This window comes from Alosa sapidissima, chromosome 24 (genome assembly GCF_018492685.1).
Source record: "Alosa sapidissima isolate fAloSap1 chromosome 24, fAloSap1.pri, whole genome shotgun sequence".
NCBI lineage: Eukaryota > Metazoa > Chordata > Actinopteri > Clupeiformes > Clupeidae > Alosa > Alosa sapidissima.
Window position 1 is genome coordinate 17,131,943 of NC_055980.1, and position 16,778 is coordinate 17,148,720.

At 43.6% G+C, this 16,778-nt stretch overlaps 1 protein-coding gene across 2 annotated transcripts in view; it reads right to left on the reverse strand.

The window, feature by feature from the left end:
* The window catches only part of prkg1b (protein kinase cGMP-dependent 1b), a 148,900-nt gene that overhangs the window by 120,301 nt on the left and 11,821 nt on the right, over positions 1-16,778 (reverse strand). For both annotated transcript variants that reach the window (XM_042083346.1, XM_042083345.1), the window contains exon 2: positions 14,735-14,901. In XM_042083346.1, the coding sequence (XP_041939280.1) occupies positions 14,735-14,901 (167 nt within the window). The remainder of the gene's footprint in view (positions 1-14,734; positions 14,902-16,778) is intronic.

The following is a 16,778-nucleotide window of genomic DNA, read 5'->3' on the forward strand; positions in this document are numbered from 1 at the left end:
ATACACACAAACACACACACACACACACGCCCACATACACAATACACACACGCACACACACACACAATACTCACAAACACCAACACACACACACACATACACCCACACACACACACACACATGCACACACAAACACACAGAAAAACACAAGCCCACATAGGAGAGGGCTTGTGGCGTGCTGATGGATGTCGTGACATGAGGAGTCACTTTGTGGCTTTGGCAGGAGTGTAACATCCCACATCTGCTCAACTGTGAGGAAGGAAACAAGGCTGCTTTAAGAGCCTGGCATTGTGTATTGGGTGCAATTTCATCAGAAACACCTCTGTGTCTAGAAAAGGCACTCATGTGGGCTACCGCACTGTACTGAACGTGACAACATATGTATGTGTGTGTGTGTGTGTGCGCATCCTGTTTCCCCACAGCACTCGTCGAATGTATATTTTTCCAACTTGATGAGAACCAATGAAGCCAATGCTGAGAGTTAAGTGATGCCTCCGCAGCTGTGTGAAGTGCCACCGAGCCAAGGCCAAGACGCCTTGATGGTGCTTTAAGCCCCCACCGTCGACTTCAAGGCAGCGGTGCGACCGTCAACTTCAGGGCCGGCGCTAGGCATTTGGGTGCCCTAAGAACAAATGCTTGGTGGTGCGCCCCCCCCCCCCACACCACACACACACACACACACAGGCTTAGGGTTCATGTGTCATTGTCGGAACATTTACAAATTGAATGTGCAGCTGATATTAGGAAAGTTGATTTAATTGAAAAGCTGGCAGCAAAGGTCTCTCCTGAGTTATCTCCGCCAGATAAAGAGACGATGAGTGTTGAGTTGCAGCTTGCAAAATTAGAAGTAGAAAAGGAACGTATAAAGCAGCGGGCAGGTCAAGAGTCTGCAATGCTGGAGCTCGATAGAGAGCGCATGAGACGCGAGTTTGAATGTCGCCAAAAAGAACTTGAACAAGAAAAATCAAAGCTCAAATTAGAAGAACGAAAAGTTGCCAACATGGAAGCAGAAAGAGCTTTTGATTTGAGTAGAAGCATTCGTTTGGTCCCTCACTTTAGTGAAAAAGAGGTTGACGTTTTCTTTTTGTCTTTTGAAAAATTGGCAAATAGTTTGAAGTGGCCGAGAGACAAATGGCCTCTCCTTGTTCAAGGTGTGTTTACAGGGAGGGCTCTGGAGGTTTATGTTGCGCAGGATGCCTCACAGTCAGCGTCCTATGATTCTGTTAAGGCTGCTGTTCTATCGGCATATGAGTTGTCACCAGAGGTTTACAGGCAACGTTTTCGTAACCTCAATAAGAAATCTGACCAGACGCATATAGAATATGCTAGAGAAAATGAGATAGCATTTGATAAGTGGGTTCGTTCTAAGAACATTGGACAGGATTATGAGCGCCTAAAACAGCTCATTCTCCTAGAGGATTTCAAAAACAGTGTGTCCTTTGAAGTAAAAAATTATCTTGAAGATCAAAAGGCTGATGATATTAAGAAAGCAGCGGTTTTGGCAGATGACTTCGAACTTACCCATCAGCACACTTCAAGGGGTACATATAGGCCCAATGTTTTCAAGTCAAAGTTGGGTAGGGGGCCAGAGAATGGCTCCCAGAAGCCCTCATTGGTGGCTAAAGTATCTAGGATTGATTCACAGCAAGTGGCTGTGCGTACAGATGACCTTGTTTGTTTTTATTGTGGCAAAAAGGGTCACAAAAAGGCAAAATGTAAAGTCTTTCTGAACAAGCGCATGGGAAAAGATACTGGTAAAAAAAATCTACTTGTGTCAGGAAGGTGTAATGAGAGTTCTTTGGGTGAGAAGGACATGTTGGGGATGTTTAAGGGTTTTCTTTTAGATGGCATTATCACTGTAGGTGGGCAAGAATAGTCTGTGGTTGTCCTGCGAGACACAGGTGCGGCCCAGTCCTTGTGGGTGGCAGATAATGGTGCCCTTCCTCCATCTAGTTCTTTGAGAATGTGTGCCCTCATCCAAGGTGTAAACAGTGATGTAGGAGAATTTAAAGCAGTCCCTCTCCACCAAGTTCATTTACAGTCGTCTTTAGTGACTGGGGTGGTTGAGGTTGGAGTGATAGCTAGTTTACCGATTCCTGGAGTTACGTTCGTGCTAGGAAATGATCTGGCGGGTGAACGAGTATCTGTAACTCCATTGATTGCTGAGGTTCCTGTGGAGTCCCCAGAGACTGAAGCATTACAGGAAGAGTTTCCTGCAGTTTTCCCCACTGGGGTAGTAACTCGCTCGCAATCTCGTGACACCCATGGTGTGTCTAATGAGGTAGAGGAAGAAACATCTGAGTTAGGGGTAATACTTGTGGGGACTTTCTTTGCAGAGAACTCTCAGTGTGACCAGAAGTTTAGTCGTGTTGATCTAATAAGAGAACAGAGAGGTGATCCTGTCATTAGTGACATTTTGAGCCAGGCAGGGACTCTTGAGGACCTGTCGGGTGAAGCAGTGGGTTTTTATATACTGCATGATGTCCTAATGAGGAAATGGAGGGATCCTGGGTGTTCTGCTGCAGAGGAGTGGAGAGTTTACCATCAGATTGTTCTTCCTCCCTGTTATAGAGAAGAGATTGTGAGATTAGCCCATGAAATTCCAACTTCAGGGCACCTAGGTATAAATAAGAACAAAGCAAGAGTAATGAGACATTTATATTGGCCAAATCTACATAAAGATGTGGAATTTTGTAAGACCTGCCATGAATGTCAGGTGGGAGGAAAGCCCAATCAAACTATTCCTCCAGCCCCGCTAGTTCCAATTCCAGCTTTTGGAGAGCCATTCAGTCGTGTTTTGACAGACTGTGTTGGCCCGTTACCAAAAACAAAGCGTGAGTATCAGTATTTGCTGACCGTGATGGATGTTTCCACACGTTTTCTTGAGGCTTTTCCCCTCCGTAATATCAGTGCCAAGTCAGTCTTAGATTGTCTTTTGAAGTTCTTTACACAGTTTGGACTACCTAGAGAGATACAGTCAGTTCAGGGCTCAAATTTTATGTCTGGCGTTTTTCAGGCTGTGATGCGAGAATTAGGAGTGGATCATTTTAAGTCTTCCACTTATCACCCGCAGTCGCAGGGAGCCTTGGAAAGACCATGATTAGAGCCTACTGTATTGGTCAAGCAGAGGAGTGGGATAAGAGTATTCCTTTTCTGTTGTTTGCAATAAGGGATTCAGTGTGTGAGTCGACAGGATTCAGTCCGTTTGAATTAGTGTATGGTCATGAGGTGCGAGGTCAATTGAAGCTTGTTAAAGAGAAGTTTTTAGCTGAAGCTTCTGATGGAAATGTGCTTGACTATGTGTCTGAGTTTAAGGAGCATCTTAGATCGGCGTGCACCATAGCCAAGAGTCACCTGCAGTCCTCTCAGAGGAAAATGAAGGATCGCTTTGATCGTAAGGCTGTTGCTAGGAGGTTTGAGGTTGGCGATAAGGTGTTGCTCCTTTTGCCTGTGAGGGGTGATCCCCTCCAAGCTCACTTCCGCGGGCCTTATACGATCAAAGAAAAGTTGAGTGATGTTAATTATGTTGTGCATACTCCAGACAGGAGAAAGTTTACCCGTTTGTGCCATGTTAACATGCTCAAGAGATACTATGAACGTGGGTCAGTTCCAGTCGCCCCAGTGTGTGTTGTTCATGTGGATGAGCCTGAGGAAGCTGATCAGTGTGAGATGGCTCCCCTGGAAGCCAGGCTGTCCAACGGTGTTGTGTTGTCTGACTTAAAAGGGTTTTTGGGTCACTTAGCGAAACAACAAGTTGGTGACATTGTGAAGCTTTTTGAGAAGTTTCCCCAACTGTTCTCAGATGCACCGGGAGTGACTCACATGTTGGTACATGACATAGACGTAGGTGGTGCCAGTAAAAACAGCACCCCTACAGAGTAAACCCACATAGACTGTCCATGATACAGCAGGAGATAGAGTACATGTTGAAGCATGACATCATCAAACCTAGTATGAGTGAATGGAGTTCACCTATAGTTCCTGTTCCAAAACCAGATGGTTCGCTCAGACTATGTGTAGATTACCGTAAAGTAAACGCTCTGACGAAAGCTGATTCTTTTCCCATCCTAAGGATAGAGGATTGCATTGATAGGATTGGTACAGCCAAGTTTGTGACAAAATTTGATCTTTTAAAGGGTACTGGCAGGTTCCTTTGTCAGAACGTGCACAAGAGGTCTCTGCATTTTGTACACCTGATGGCTTGTACCAGTTCAAAGTTCTCCCTTTTGGGGTTAAGAACACTCCCGCTTCTTTCCAGAGGCTTATGAATCAGATTACAGAAGGTTTACGGAACTGTACAGTGTATATAGATGATGTGGTACTCTATGCTGATACGTGGGAACAGCATGTGGAGGACTTGGAACAGTTTTTCATGAGACTAGAGAAGGCAGGACTTGTCATAAATCTGCCTAAAAGTGAAGTTGGCAAGGCTTGTATAATATATCTGGGTCATGTTGTGGGACGGGGTGAGGTTCGACCTCGTATTGCTAAGATACACGCCATTTCTCAACTTCCTGTTCCTCGTAATCGAAGGGAACTTATGAGGGTTCTGGGAATGTGTGGTTTTTACCGCAAATTTGTTCCAAACTTTGCAATGGTCACTGGTCCTTTGACTGATTTACTGAGAAAATCCGTTAGGTTTGAGTGGTCAGACTCATGTCAAGTGGCACTTGAGCAGCTCAAAGCTATCCTGAGTGGTGAGCCTGTTTTGGTTGCTCCTAATTTTTCTTTGCCTTTTAACCCTCTAGGCGCCACAGGCGACTATAGTCGACAAGATGCGGTACTGAATAAAACGGCCGATTTAGTCAAATAGGGTGTCATATTTCGTTCGACTTCCACTCCACTAGATGGCAGACATGTCATACGTCATCCCCGAGTCGAAAAAAGGACACGCTTTAAACAAAAGTTTCTAGCTACAGCGCATTGAATCAGTGTATGAAATACCGGAGCTAGTGTGCGTGTGAGCCACTTTGTCAGAGCGATATTGTCAACGTCAGCGAGTATTTGCATTAGATTATCGTCTAATGGCATCAAAAAAGTTTACCTGAAATGAAGTGTTGGGTCTTCTATTCGCGGACCCTGATTCTGAAGGGGAATATCTGCCTTCAGAAAATGACGGTGATTCGTTTAGTGAGGCTTCAGATGCGTCCCTGCCTTGCAATGATGCAGCTGGACAAAGTAAGAGTTTACTCCATAGTTTAGCTTACACCAAGCACAAACGTTGAATCGTTTGCCCAATGTCACTGGTGGGAATAATGTTTCACGGGTTCGGAGTGTTCATCGGGAAGTTAGCAGGGTGTTAGTGGTGTGGCGAACGAGGCTGGAGGTAGCCTAATATCCATAGCGCTAGCTTCTGTCTTCTGAACGTGTGCCTCTCCACAATCGCGGCGACAGTAACGTGGTGGAGCCTTTGTCTAATGCCACTGGGTATGTTAGACGAGGTCGAAGTGCTCATAGGACAGTTAGGGGGGAACGTAGTGGCAGTGTGGGGAGTCGCAATGAGAATGACAGTAGGCCTAGTCCGAGCTGCGCAAATTCTCTCCACTCGGCGCGCGCGAGGCAGATCTGGCCATGCTGCTCGCATGGTGGAGGTGGTGACACGCTCTCTCCCTCTCCCCCACACACACACACATTAGGTCATGCATAGTCTATCACAAGATGATGGGAATGCCGGCCCTGTATGGATAGGGATAGGGAGTCATTATCTCTACAGCAAAAGGCCTGCTACATAAAAAAAAAAAAGTCAGCCATTTAGTAATGATTTACACTGTTGATTTGCTATCTACTTCCCTGATCATTTAGGACATACAGTACACTATGTGTTCCTTTTTGTGTGTTCATGTCCTTGTGATGTGTGTGTCTTTGTCAGCTAAGAAAAAAAACAAAAAAACATCAACAAAAACAACAAAAAGAAAAAAAATACTAACATTGTCTCTTGTCTTGTCTCGTCATCTCACTCCTGATCTGTGCCTTGCCGTGGCAAATGAGCTTTTGAACTAAACAGGTCTTGTCTACTTGTGTTTGTGTGTCATCTGAATAATATATATGTGCCCCATACATGGAATCAGAGTGCCTACTGTATGTAGTAAATGGAAAATCTCTACAGCAAAAGGCCAGTCTACCGCTACATGCATTTGGTTTGTTTCTGCCATTTATTAGTAATGATTTACACAGTTTGTTCACTACTTACTATTTACCTGAGCATTCAGTATTGTGCAATATAGCATACAGAAGGTGAGGGACATTTTGGGGGGAAAGAAGTGGTGCATTTTATCATTCAAACATGCAACTTTTCATGAAAATTCTATAATCCAAGATGACCGCCACCATATGACGTCATAATATGCAAATTAGATATAAACATTTAATCTCTACATACACTTTGGGTCATCCTTAATATTTCTCTAATTTACAGAAAGTCTCTATCTCTTATCACTTTTAAGATATAGCCTTTTGAAATGAAGATGTCAAAATTGATCGTTTCGGAAAAAAACCTCTGGCGCCTAAAGGGTTAAATTAGCAGTTGATGCATGCGATGTGGGGGTAGGGGCTGTTCTCCTACAGGAGGATGGTTCTGGGGTGGACAGACCTGTTGCCTACTTTTCCAAGAAGTTAAATAGGCATCAGCGGATGTACTCTACTGTGGAAAAAGGATTTAGCTTTAGTTCTTGCCATTCAGCATTTTGAAATCTATGTGTCTAATGGTGTGCAGGAAGTAAAAGTCTATACTGATCATAATCCGCTCACCTTTCTGGAGAGATTTAAAACCAAGAACCAGAGAATTTTTCATTGGGGTCTAGTTCTACAACCTTATAACCTGATGATAGTGCATGTCGCAGGAAAGGATAACGTGATCGCTAACGCTCTTTCTAGGGTGGGAGCGGGTTGAAAGAGGCCATGTTTATCTTTTTGGGGTTTTCGTATAATTAGCCTGACCGCTACCTTAAGTACTGGATTGTAGACAGTGAGCAAATAAATAAATGTTTAGTGAGTTTATAGTAATTGTGTAAATAATACTTAAAAATGTAAAATGTTAAAAAAAGGAGAAAAAGGGATTGATGTAAAAAAAAATATATACATATTTTTTTTTTTGTTTGGGTGGGGAGATGTTACGAAAATACATAAGCTACACCCAGGTACACACTGATACTGATTGTTTTGTTTATTTTTTTTAATGGCACCTGCTACACAACAACTACGTGTGGCTGACGGTCCCTCAGGGGGTGGGGCTACACCCTTAATTGACTGCGACGAGGGCACCTGTGCTGGTTGGGGTTTGGTTGGAACATGGCGTTTCGCAATGGAGAGTTGTGTTGATTCTGAAGACGGCGGTGGATGTTGGTTCTTTTGTATTTTTGGCCTGGTGTGATCAGCCGGAGGCCTACCAAGTTTCTCCAGGATTGGAAGGTGTCCCTTTAAATGAGCAACGGGTTTTGCGTTGTTTTTGGCTAGCCATATAGTTGTGTTTTCAGTACGTCGCCGAGTTGCCTAGTATGCACGCCGGGTTACGCCAACGCCAGCACACACTTGTACACGGGAAATACCTGGGAAAACACCAAAGTTTTTAAACAAACTAAAAACTGCTCATCCTCGGAAGGAGGACAAAGAACCGCACGGGTTCTTCCGCGAGAAGGCAGCGGCCCTGAGAACAGTCCCCGTGAGACGAGGTAAGCTCCATCTACCTGGGGAATCTGTCTGGTGCCGTTTCTTTTGGTTTTGGCTTGTTTACATACACTCACGCACACAACATACACACACAAACACTTAGTGTTGCTCCCGTTTCCCTCCACACACATGTTTACGGGGGTTTGACGAGCCGGGAGGGTTAACTGGGACATAACAACAGCCAAATAATCTTCCACCAAAACAAACTCAAACTCAAAACAAACTGAATCAAAGCAAATGTGTGTCATTGTGAATGTGACTAGGGGCACACATTATTGGTCATACCCTGACAATTATTCTGCAATTTAAGTGATCAAAACAGTATTTGGACAGATCTTTCAGAACGTCATTATAATGGGCCCTGCTGCTGAGCATGGAGCACCTGGGAGGATTTTAAACGAGCGAAGCACAGTGGCGGAACATTCTAGCACGCTTCGCGCGTCATCCCAGAGCCTCCCCGGCCAGGCAGCGTGACGCACCTGCATTTCGAGCATCAGGCCTCTCAGCATTTCCATTTCCACCTCGTGAGTCATCCCATCTCCAAACACGGCGGAAGATTTTGGATGGAAGGTCTCCTTGGAACGGTCTCCTGCCACTAACTCTGTGGTTTCCACACTGGTATCCGTCCCCAACACTTTTCAATTATTTTCGTACAGAGGGAGGGAAACCTATTAAGTACGAGGCAAAAAAAAAACGTGTTTAAAAAACGGCCAGACATCAGGTACCGTGGTCAATATCCAGGACCCCTCTCTGGGCTTGTGGCTTTTATGGCTGCAATGGATTCTAACTGACTGGTTTGGGGGGGGTTTGTTCGTGCCAGAGAGAGAGAGAGATCCCGGGAGTAGCCCCCGCTGCTCTGACACGAGCGCAGCGCTAACTCAACCAAAGGGAGGACATGAAAGGCACAGCGTGTTGACGGCCTCCGCGTTTCTGTAAACACATTTAAAAAGTGGCCTGCGTCAAAGCACAGAGTAAAATAAATTCAGTCAGGCGACAGCAGACCCTCACCCCTGTCATGTAATATCAACCAAACTGAATCGGAATTTTGAATCTAAAACCCAAAGTGAATCGGCATTCTGAGTCTGATCCGGGTGACCATGTAGGGAGACCAATATATATTGACCCTCTGCTTTGAAGTATATCAGACCAGTACCGGTACATTTTTACAGTATTTCACTGATTTTTTTTTATTTTAGTTATGTGAGCAGGCACAGACAAACAGATGGACAGATGGATGAATGAATGGCGAGGGCAACATGGCATTGGGACAATTATCTTGTTTTTAATTAGTGTTGCTACTGTGTTTTGAGGTCGAACAGCTTATTAACTTTGCCAAAAAGTTAATTACAATGCAACATATTGAAACATAACAGGAATTATTATATATTGCAATATTGTGACATTTAGTTAGTCTTCTTCTATCACGATCTCACCATGATAGGGGGAAGTTAGGACAATTCTAAGGGCCCAGCACTGACAGGGGACCCACAGAGAGCCCCCCCCCCCCATAATACTATATAAGATTGGGGGGCCCAGAATTATTGTCTGTCATAGGGCCCAAATTATCTAGCAGCGCCCCTGCCATGCTATGTCTTTTTATGTTCATTTTTTGCCCCCTTTGGATCTGATGGACTCTGATGTGGTGTTTGACAAACAGTGAATCTTTCCAAACTAAATTACCCACATAAAGTATCTATCTATCTATCTATCTATCTATCTATCTATCTATCTATCTAAAGAGGATGTTTTGTGAGTTAACTACACCAGTCCGTGCCTGAAGCCCGGTCAATCGCCACATAAATCCTATTGTCGGAGCTCCAACTGCACTGAACCGCACTGAACAACTCAAATGAATTTAGTGGAGATGCCTTTTGGGTGTTGTTTTATCAGAGCCCAATAATAACTATTGGAGGCAGGAGAAGTTAGGAGTTGGTGGTGGGGGTGGGGAGCGCGGAGCGCCACAGAAAAGAACACACAGACCTCCAGGGCCAAGCACAACAGACGCCAGCGAATCAGTGAACTCATCACCACCACCGCCACCACCACCGCCGCGCTACCAGGCACCTTGACCCCCATGCTCACCAACCATGCAGGGCCTCTTTGTTTTCTAAGGCCAACAAATGAGTTTCTTTTTCTTGTTGTTCTTCTTTCCAATTCAGTTAGCTCATCTCCTTCTGTGTTATTTTCTTTCTTAAACTCACTTAAACCGTCACACAAGAACTTAAGGCCAAACAGAGAGCCCTCTGAGAAACTAGAGTATAAGATCGAGAAATGGTAAAGGCATCTAGAAAGTTATTTTATTCTTAAACATAAGTTTATAACACTATTTAGAAACACATTATGTAAGGGATAATGCCCGACGAGGTGTCCATTATCAGAAATAAATGGACGACGCAGAGGCCATTTATTTCTGATAATGGACGCATCGAAGGGCATTATACCGTTTATACCATGGTCACTTACAATATTAAATATGAAATCAATTATTAATACTAAATGAGTTTTAGAGCTAAAATCGTTAGTTTTTTCAGCTGTTTACAGTTGATTCCATTGTTGCGAAGCCTGCCTCCAGGCTCAACCGTCGCCCTACTATCGTTGTTATAGTTACCATTCATAAGCATTGATATGGAATGGCGATTAAACTTTTTTTACCAGATCTACTTCATAGGTGTAGTATATCACTTTTTAAACGACACCCTTTTCAACCTAGACCATGGTATAATTGTATATTAATCTGAGGATGTAGTTACGCCAATCACTTTGTGTGACATCTGTTGCTGTTGTTTGTTTATTGGTATATGGAATGAATGTCCAAATCGTGGAATCAAGACAAACTCAAACTAGATCTCAGATCAGAATGAGAGCAGAAGTATAAAATAAAATGGCAGCTTGAAACTAAATCCATTTCAAAGTAAAACTTACAAAGTAAACTCATTTCAAAGCCACCGTAAACACACTATGAGTCTCTCTTGTTCGGCAGGGTCTGAACAACTAACCCCCTCCCCATCCACAACAAATCGATCCAATCTGGCCATTAAGCGAGCGGCTCTCTTTCTTCCGCCTGCTTTCCCTGCCATTGGCGTAGTGGACGGTCTAGCATGCCAGAGCAGTAGGGAGCAGTTCAGATGAATTCCAGCAAAGAGCTTCCAACGATCCAACTGTGCCAGTTTGAACATAGAGAGGACTGACCTCAATACCACACAGAGTGTGTTTGTGTTTGAGCGTGCGTGGGTGTGTGCATGCGTGTGTGTGTGTGTGTGTGTGTGTGTGTGTGCGTATATGTGTCTGTGTGTTTGTGTGTGTGTGTCAGAGACCTGCTATGGCAATAAGGAAACCCGGTTGATAAATTGGGACCTGCTAGTAGCATTGCTTACTCACAAGCCAATGGCGAAAGAGACTCGGTGACAGCCGGTAGTGAGCGGAAAGTAGACACTCAGAAAGTCAACAAAATGATCTTCACTGTTTCCACTCAGAACACTGAATACTCAACAGAATACTGATGAGGCTCTGATGAGGCAGCAATGAATTGGTATCAAACGCTCTCTCTCTCTCTCGCTCTCGCTCTCGTTCTCACACACTCTCTCTCTCTCTCACACACACACACTCTCACTCTCTCTCTCTCACACACACACTATCTCTCACTCTCTCTCTCCCTCTCTCTCTAGCGCTCTCTCACACACTCTGTCATTCTCTGACTCTCTCTCACAAATACACACACACAAAATACACAGACATGCCTATGTGCACACAAACAAACACAAAGCCAAAGTCAAAGACATACACACACTCACACACACCAAACGATTGCCAAAGGCATGCAAGCACGTACGCACTCATACGCATGCATACGTACACATACACACACACACACACAAACACACACACACACTCATAGCACAGCTGTGGGTGAAGTTTGTTATTCATACCCAAGATATACTCACGCCTGTAAAACAAAGATTTAAGTGAGGCTCTCTCTGCCGAGGCCGTGTTCATGTAAACATTTACATGGCGGACAGCTTCTTGACTGAGATGGACGTCCAGATAATTGCCTTTTTAGTTAAGCCCTATTTTCAGCACCGGGACCTCTTAGAAGAGGATGACCATGAACACACACACACACACACACACACACACACACACACACACACACACACACACACACACACACACACACACACACACACACACACACACACACACTACATTATCAGATGGTGATTGTAACCCATTCACACCCACAGACATGCCTCCCTATTTTCAAATGTGCTACTCAAAACCCTTTTTTCTCTCCACCTGACAGGAGGCGACGGCTTCAAACCACAGTCATAGAGCCAAACACACAGCAAACGAGTCCCCCCACTAGCCACACACATGCCCAGGCTCCCACTAGACTAAATGTTTGGACGTTTCACAGAAATAATGGCTGCAAAAGGAGTCACATCCATTTAGGCCCCTGCTGAGAAGGCCCCTCTCTTCTCCACTGGGTTCCGGCACAAACTGGAAAGCCCGCACCGAATCTGGAATTTCCTGTAAGGATCGAGTGATGCCGGTGCGCTAAGATGAGAGAGAAATGGCTGGTGTTCAATCTAATTTGAATTGGCCAGCTTGTTATGTTTTTTGGGAAATGACACTGAGGATTAAAGCAAGTTATTGATTAAAGCAACACTATGTAGTTTCTTTTTTTATCTGAACAGCTTTGATTTCAGCTTCAATGACAGCTTCAATCCCTGTCATTTCCGATTGCCATTACACACGGAGCACCTAGTATTGCCCTATGTATCTTTATTGTACAGTACAGGTAGATGACCCTTTACATCAGTTCTTTAGATGGTGGTATTTCATGTTTAGCCTGGCATATAGGTGCTGTTACAGGATATTGCATTCCATACTGTAGATTGGTGTAGCAACATCACTGAGCTTTTGCAGTGACACAATTGCACACCCAAACACATTCACATGGACACAATCACACACTGGAATACTTTCATGCTTACACAATGACACACGCAAACGGACACACATGTCTAAGTTCCATGACGTCCGTGAGGGCCTCCAGTTTCCCGCATTCACGGGAGAAAACCATCACACACAAATTCCCCTGTGGCCTCCACATTCCTATTCACAAGTGAGTCAGCTCTTCATCCACTATTGCCACACACACATATATATATATATATACATACATACATACACAGTCTGATACTAAAATAACTTAACCTCTCAGACACATACACACACACACACACACACACACACGCACACACATTTTCTCTCTCCCTCTCCCTTTCTCTTGATATCTGTCTTTCTATCTATTTCTTTCACACACAAAACACACACACACACACACACACACACACACACATTTTCTCTCTCCCTCTCCCTTTCTTACTTTCTCTTGATATCTGTCTTTCTATCTATTTCTTTCACACACAAAACACACACACACAAACAAACACACACACACACACACACACATTTTCTCTCTCTCTCTACCTTTCTTACTTTCTCTTGATATCTGTCTTTCTATCTGTTTCATTAAAGGACAAGTTCGGTATTTTACACTAAAAGCCCTGTTTTCAGATAGTTTATGATTAAATAGAACGTTTAAGATTGAAATTTGGACACATACTGCTGTCCTGAGAATTTTCGCCCCCCCTCCTCCACAACGCTGCATAGGTGCACTGGAACAATCCTTCCTAAAACGCATTAAAATTTCGTTTACAAAGACGTGAAACTCACCGAGTGGTCAGGGGTGTTCGCTGATATGGTCACACAAAAATCGCTGCAAAAGATGCTTTCCAACAGGTGATGCTTTCCAACATGCGTTGTAAAACTGTGGAGCTATTTTTCCAAACGCCGCACATCCGTACATTCTTCCGTTGAGAGCTTGAATAATAGACACTCCAGACCAGTTGGTGGCGATAATGCACCTTACACCGGCTTGCAAATTACAAGCAAACCACTGGCATTTCATTGAATACACAGAAGAAGCAGAAGATCGCTGTCTTGAAGTATTTTGCAACAGACAGCTAAAAATGAGGCGATTTTGTGCAGTTCCGAATTGCGGGAAAATTCATAGCAAAAAAAGTTGTCACAGACTTCCTTTCAACGATCCAGAAAGGCTAAAGTTGTGGCTGGAATTTCTGGGGTTGGATGTGAGCACACCTGTTGAGAATCTGCAGAAAACTGATCACTGTGTCTCTGCGGTCTGCATTCTACTGAACTTCGCTGGAGGTCGAAAGAAATCGCCCAAAAAGCTCTTTCGCCTGAGAAATACAGCGGTTCCCACATTACCTCCTGGGACGACAGAGTTGGAAGAACTTGGGGTAAGGTTGACATTTTGTAACATAACGTTTGTAACAGGCGGAAAATGAACTTATTTGTTATGTCCATAACCTGTCATGTTCACATCATAAGCCTAAACCTAGCCTACATGAATAATTTGGCTACATGATTTTGTACGTTTACTATTGATGAAAACGTCTTTACGTTTACTATACGATTTCATGATGAAAACGTAATGATTCACGTAGGCTATCATTCACATCGTGCAAGTTCCAAGGCATTTTAGCATTAGCCATGGTTGGACGTGACAATAATTTGGATAGCGTAGTAGCCTACGATACCGCGACTGCATAAGACTACAGAAAGAATACAAACAACCCCATATCCGTTTCCGGCAGCGGAGTAATACCGTACCTCACAGCACATCCAATACAAGTCAATGGAGTTGGACAAAAACTACGATAAGACCTGTTGGAGAGAATCTTTTGCAGCGATTTTTGTGTGAGCATATCAGCGAACACCCCTGACCACTCGGTGAGTTTCACGTCTTTGTAAACAAAAGTTTAATGTGTTTTAGGAAGGATTGTTCCAGTGCACCTATGCAGCGTTGTGGAGGAGGGGGAGGGCGCTACCACAGAAACCGAAAATTCTCAGGACAGCACCATGTGTCCAAATTTCAATCTTAAACGTTCTATTTAATCATAAACTATCGGAAAACAGGGCTTTAAGTGTAAAATACCGAACTTGTCCTTTAATACACACAAAAACACACACACATATTTACCTTCCATCACATAAACCAAAGAGCCCACATCCCCCTCCTTGATGATGCAACTCTCTTTGCCATACTCGACGGGATACATGCAGTCCACGATCTCCTGGATCTGAGACATCTCCAGGTTTTTCATGAAGTCGTTGTCCAAGATGGCCTCCTTGATCAGCTCTTTAGACCTGTGAACAGAACAGGAAGTTAGAGTTGAAATATTGACAGTGGAAAAGGTCATTTGATGGTTGATTGCATGTCTTGGTGGTTAAAGGGTGGATCAGTGCAATGAAAGATAACACTTCCTCCAGCACTCAGGCTAAATCCATGTTCTGTTTTGGTCTGAACAGAATCCACAAACATCTGGAAATGATGAGGTTAAAACACTTGTTCCCTTCCTGCAGAGGTGAAAAAGTACAGCTTCAGAGAGTAAAAGTCCCATATCTGTGCCAACCCTTCACTTAAACCAACTGATTCTAATTAGCACAACTCTTCAACCAGGTAGATCAGCTAATTAGTGAGATCACCTGTGTTAAGTGCACAGGTAGAACCAATACATGATTGGATTTTTACTTTTTTTAACTTAATTTTTTCTGCCTTCCTGATTGGACCTTGTCAGTCAGTCAGATGTTTCTTGACTCCTCATGACTCTAGACTTCTACTACTAGCCTGCCAGCGGTGAATGCAACATTGAGACTGAAATGCAAGCTTTACTAGCCTTGCTGTCTTTGGTAGCATCTGTAATACAGTTAAAATATGCATTTGACAATAGGCTACTGACAATTGCGTGAATGGTCATGTGATTTGTGCAAAAGGTCATGTGATCTAGGCTAACCCTATACTTCGCTCAGTACACTGCTAGTGTGCACTGACCGCTTACATCCAAGTGCACACTTATCGATGGTTTAGTATTTTCTCAATATCTGCACTACATACTAAAACTAAGTATCTGAAGTGTGCAAGTAGGCGTTTTGAGACACAGTCTAACTCTAACCCTAATACTACTATTTGTACCAAGGCTCTTCTCTTTTCCAATGCATGACTGTGACTGGAGATCACCACATACAAATACTATCATACACAAATGCTAAAAATACAGTAACACACACACACACACACACACACACACACACACAATTCTTAAACACAACAACAGAATATCCCATTTAGGAGGAGGAAGCACTCTGCAGTGCACACTACTGTAATCTGTTCAAAACCCCTATCTCCTCCTTGTGTTTCCCTTCCATTATATTAGATGGGTGGTGATTTGACAAAGAGGCCCTTGGGCGCTTCACACACATTATGACACATCATAACAGGAAACGAAGTGGTGCCGGCCTTTGCTCCACGACGATTTGAGATGGAACATCTGTTCCGCGTCTTCCGAAGTCAGTTACACAAGCACCAGCCACCCAAGAGGAGGCCCTGGGGGATCCTGGGAGACTATACAGATATAGTGTGTTAGCGATGCACCGTTAGCAGCACTCGAACAGTAATATCTAATATTGTATGCTAATGTCCTCCGGTGAGATCCGATCTCTGATCTGTGCGGCTGTATCAGCTAATGAAACGCTCTGCTCACAAATTAAACTCTGAGTACGTGTCTTGGTTGTTTCAATTGTGTTCCTAATCCGGTTTCTCTCTCTTGTCACGCGCAGCAGTCACTGTCTGACAACCCATCTAAGCCCTGAGACTTTGAATTATAGCTTAACATTTATCTTGTGGGTGTCTAGAACAAAAAAAAAAACCACCAGTTGCAAAATCCAGTGTAATTAGGTACAAATAAATGGTGGCTGAGCAGGTTGCTAGGATACCTCAGAATATACTTAACATGGCTTCACAACTAATACTATAAAAAAAACATGATCTCATCCAGCCACTCTAGGAAAGGAAATATTTACACAATAGTTAAATAAAAATACTTCTATACATACAAAAACTAGTAATAATGACCTATCTTGGTTTTTAAAGTTAAATGTTATGTACATGCACAAGGGTCTCAAAGCGACTGTTAAACTGCTAGTGAAGCATCCTCTGGGTGAGCACAATCACAGTCGCAGTTGGA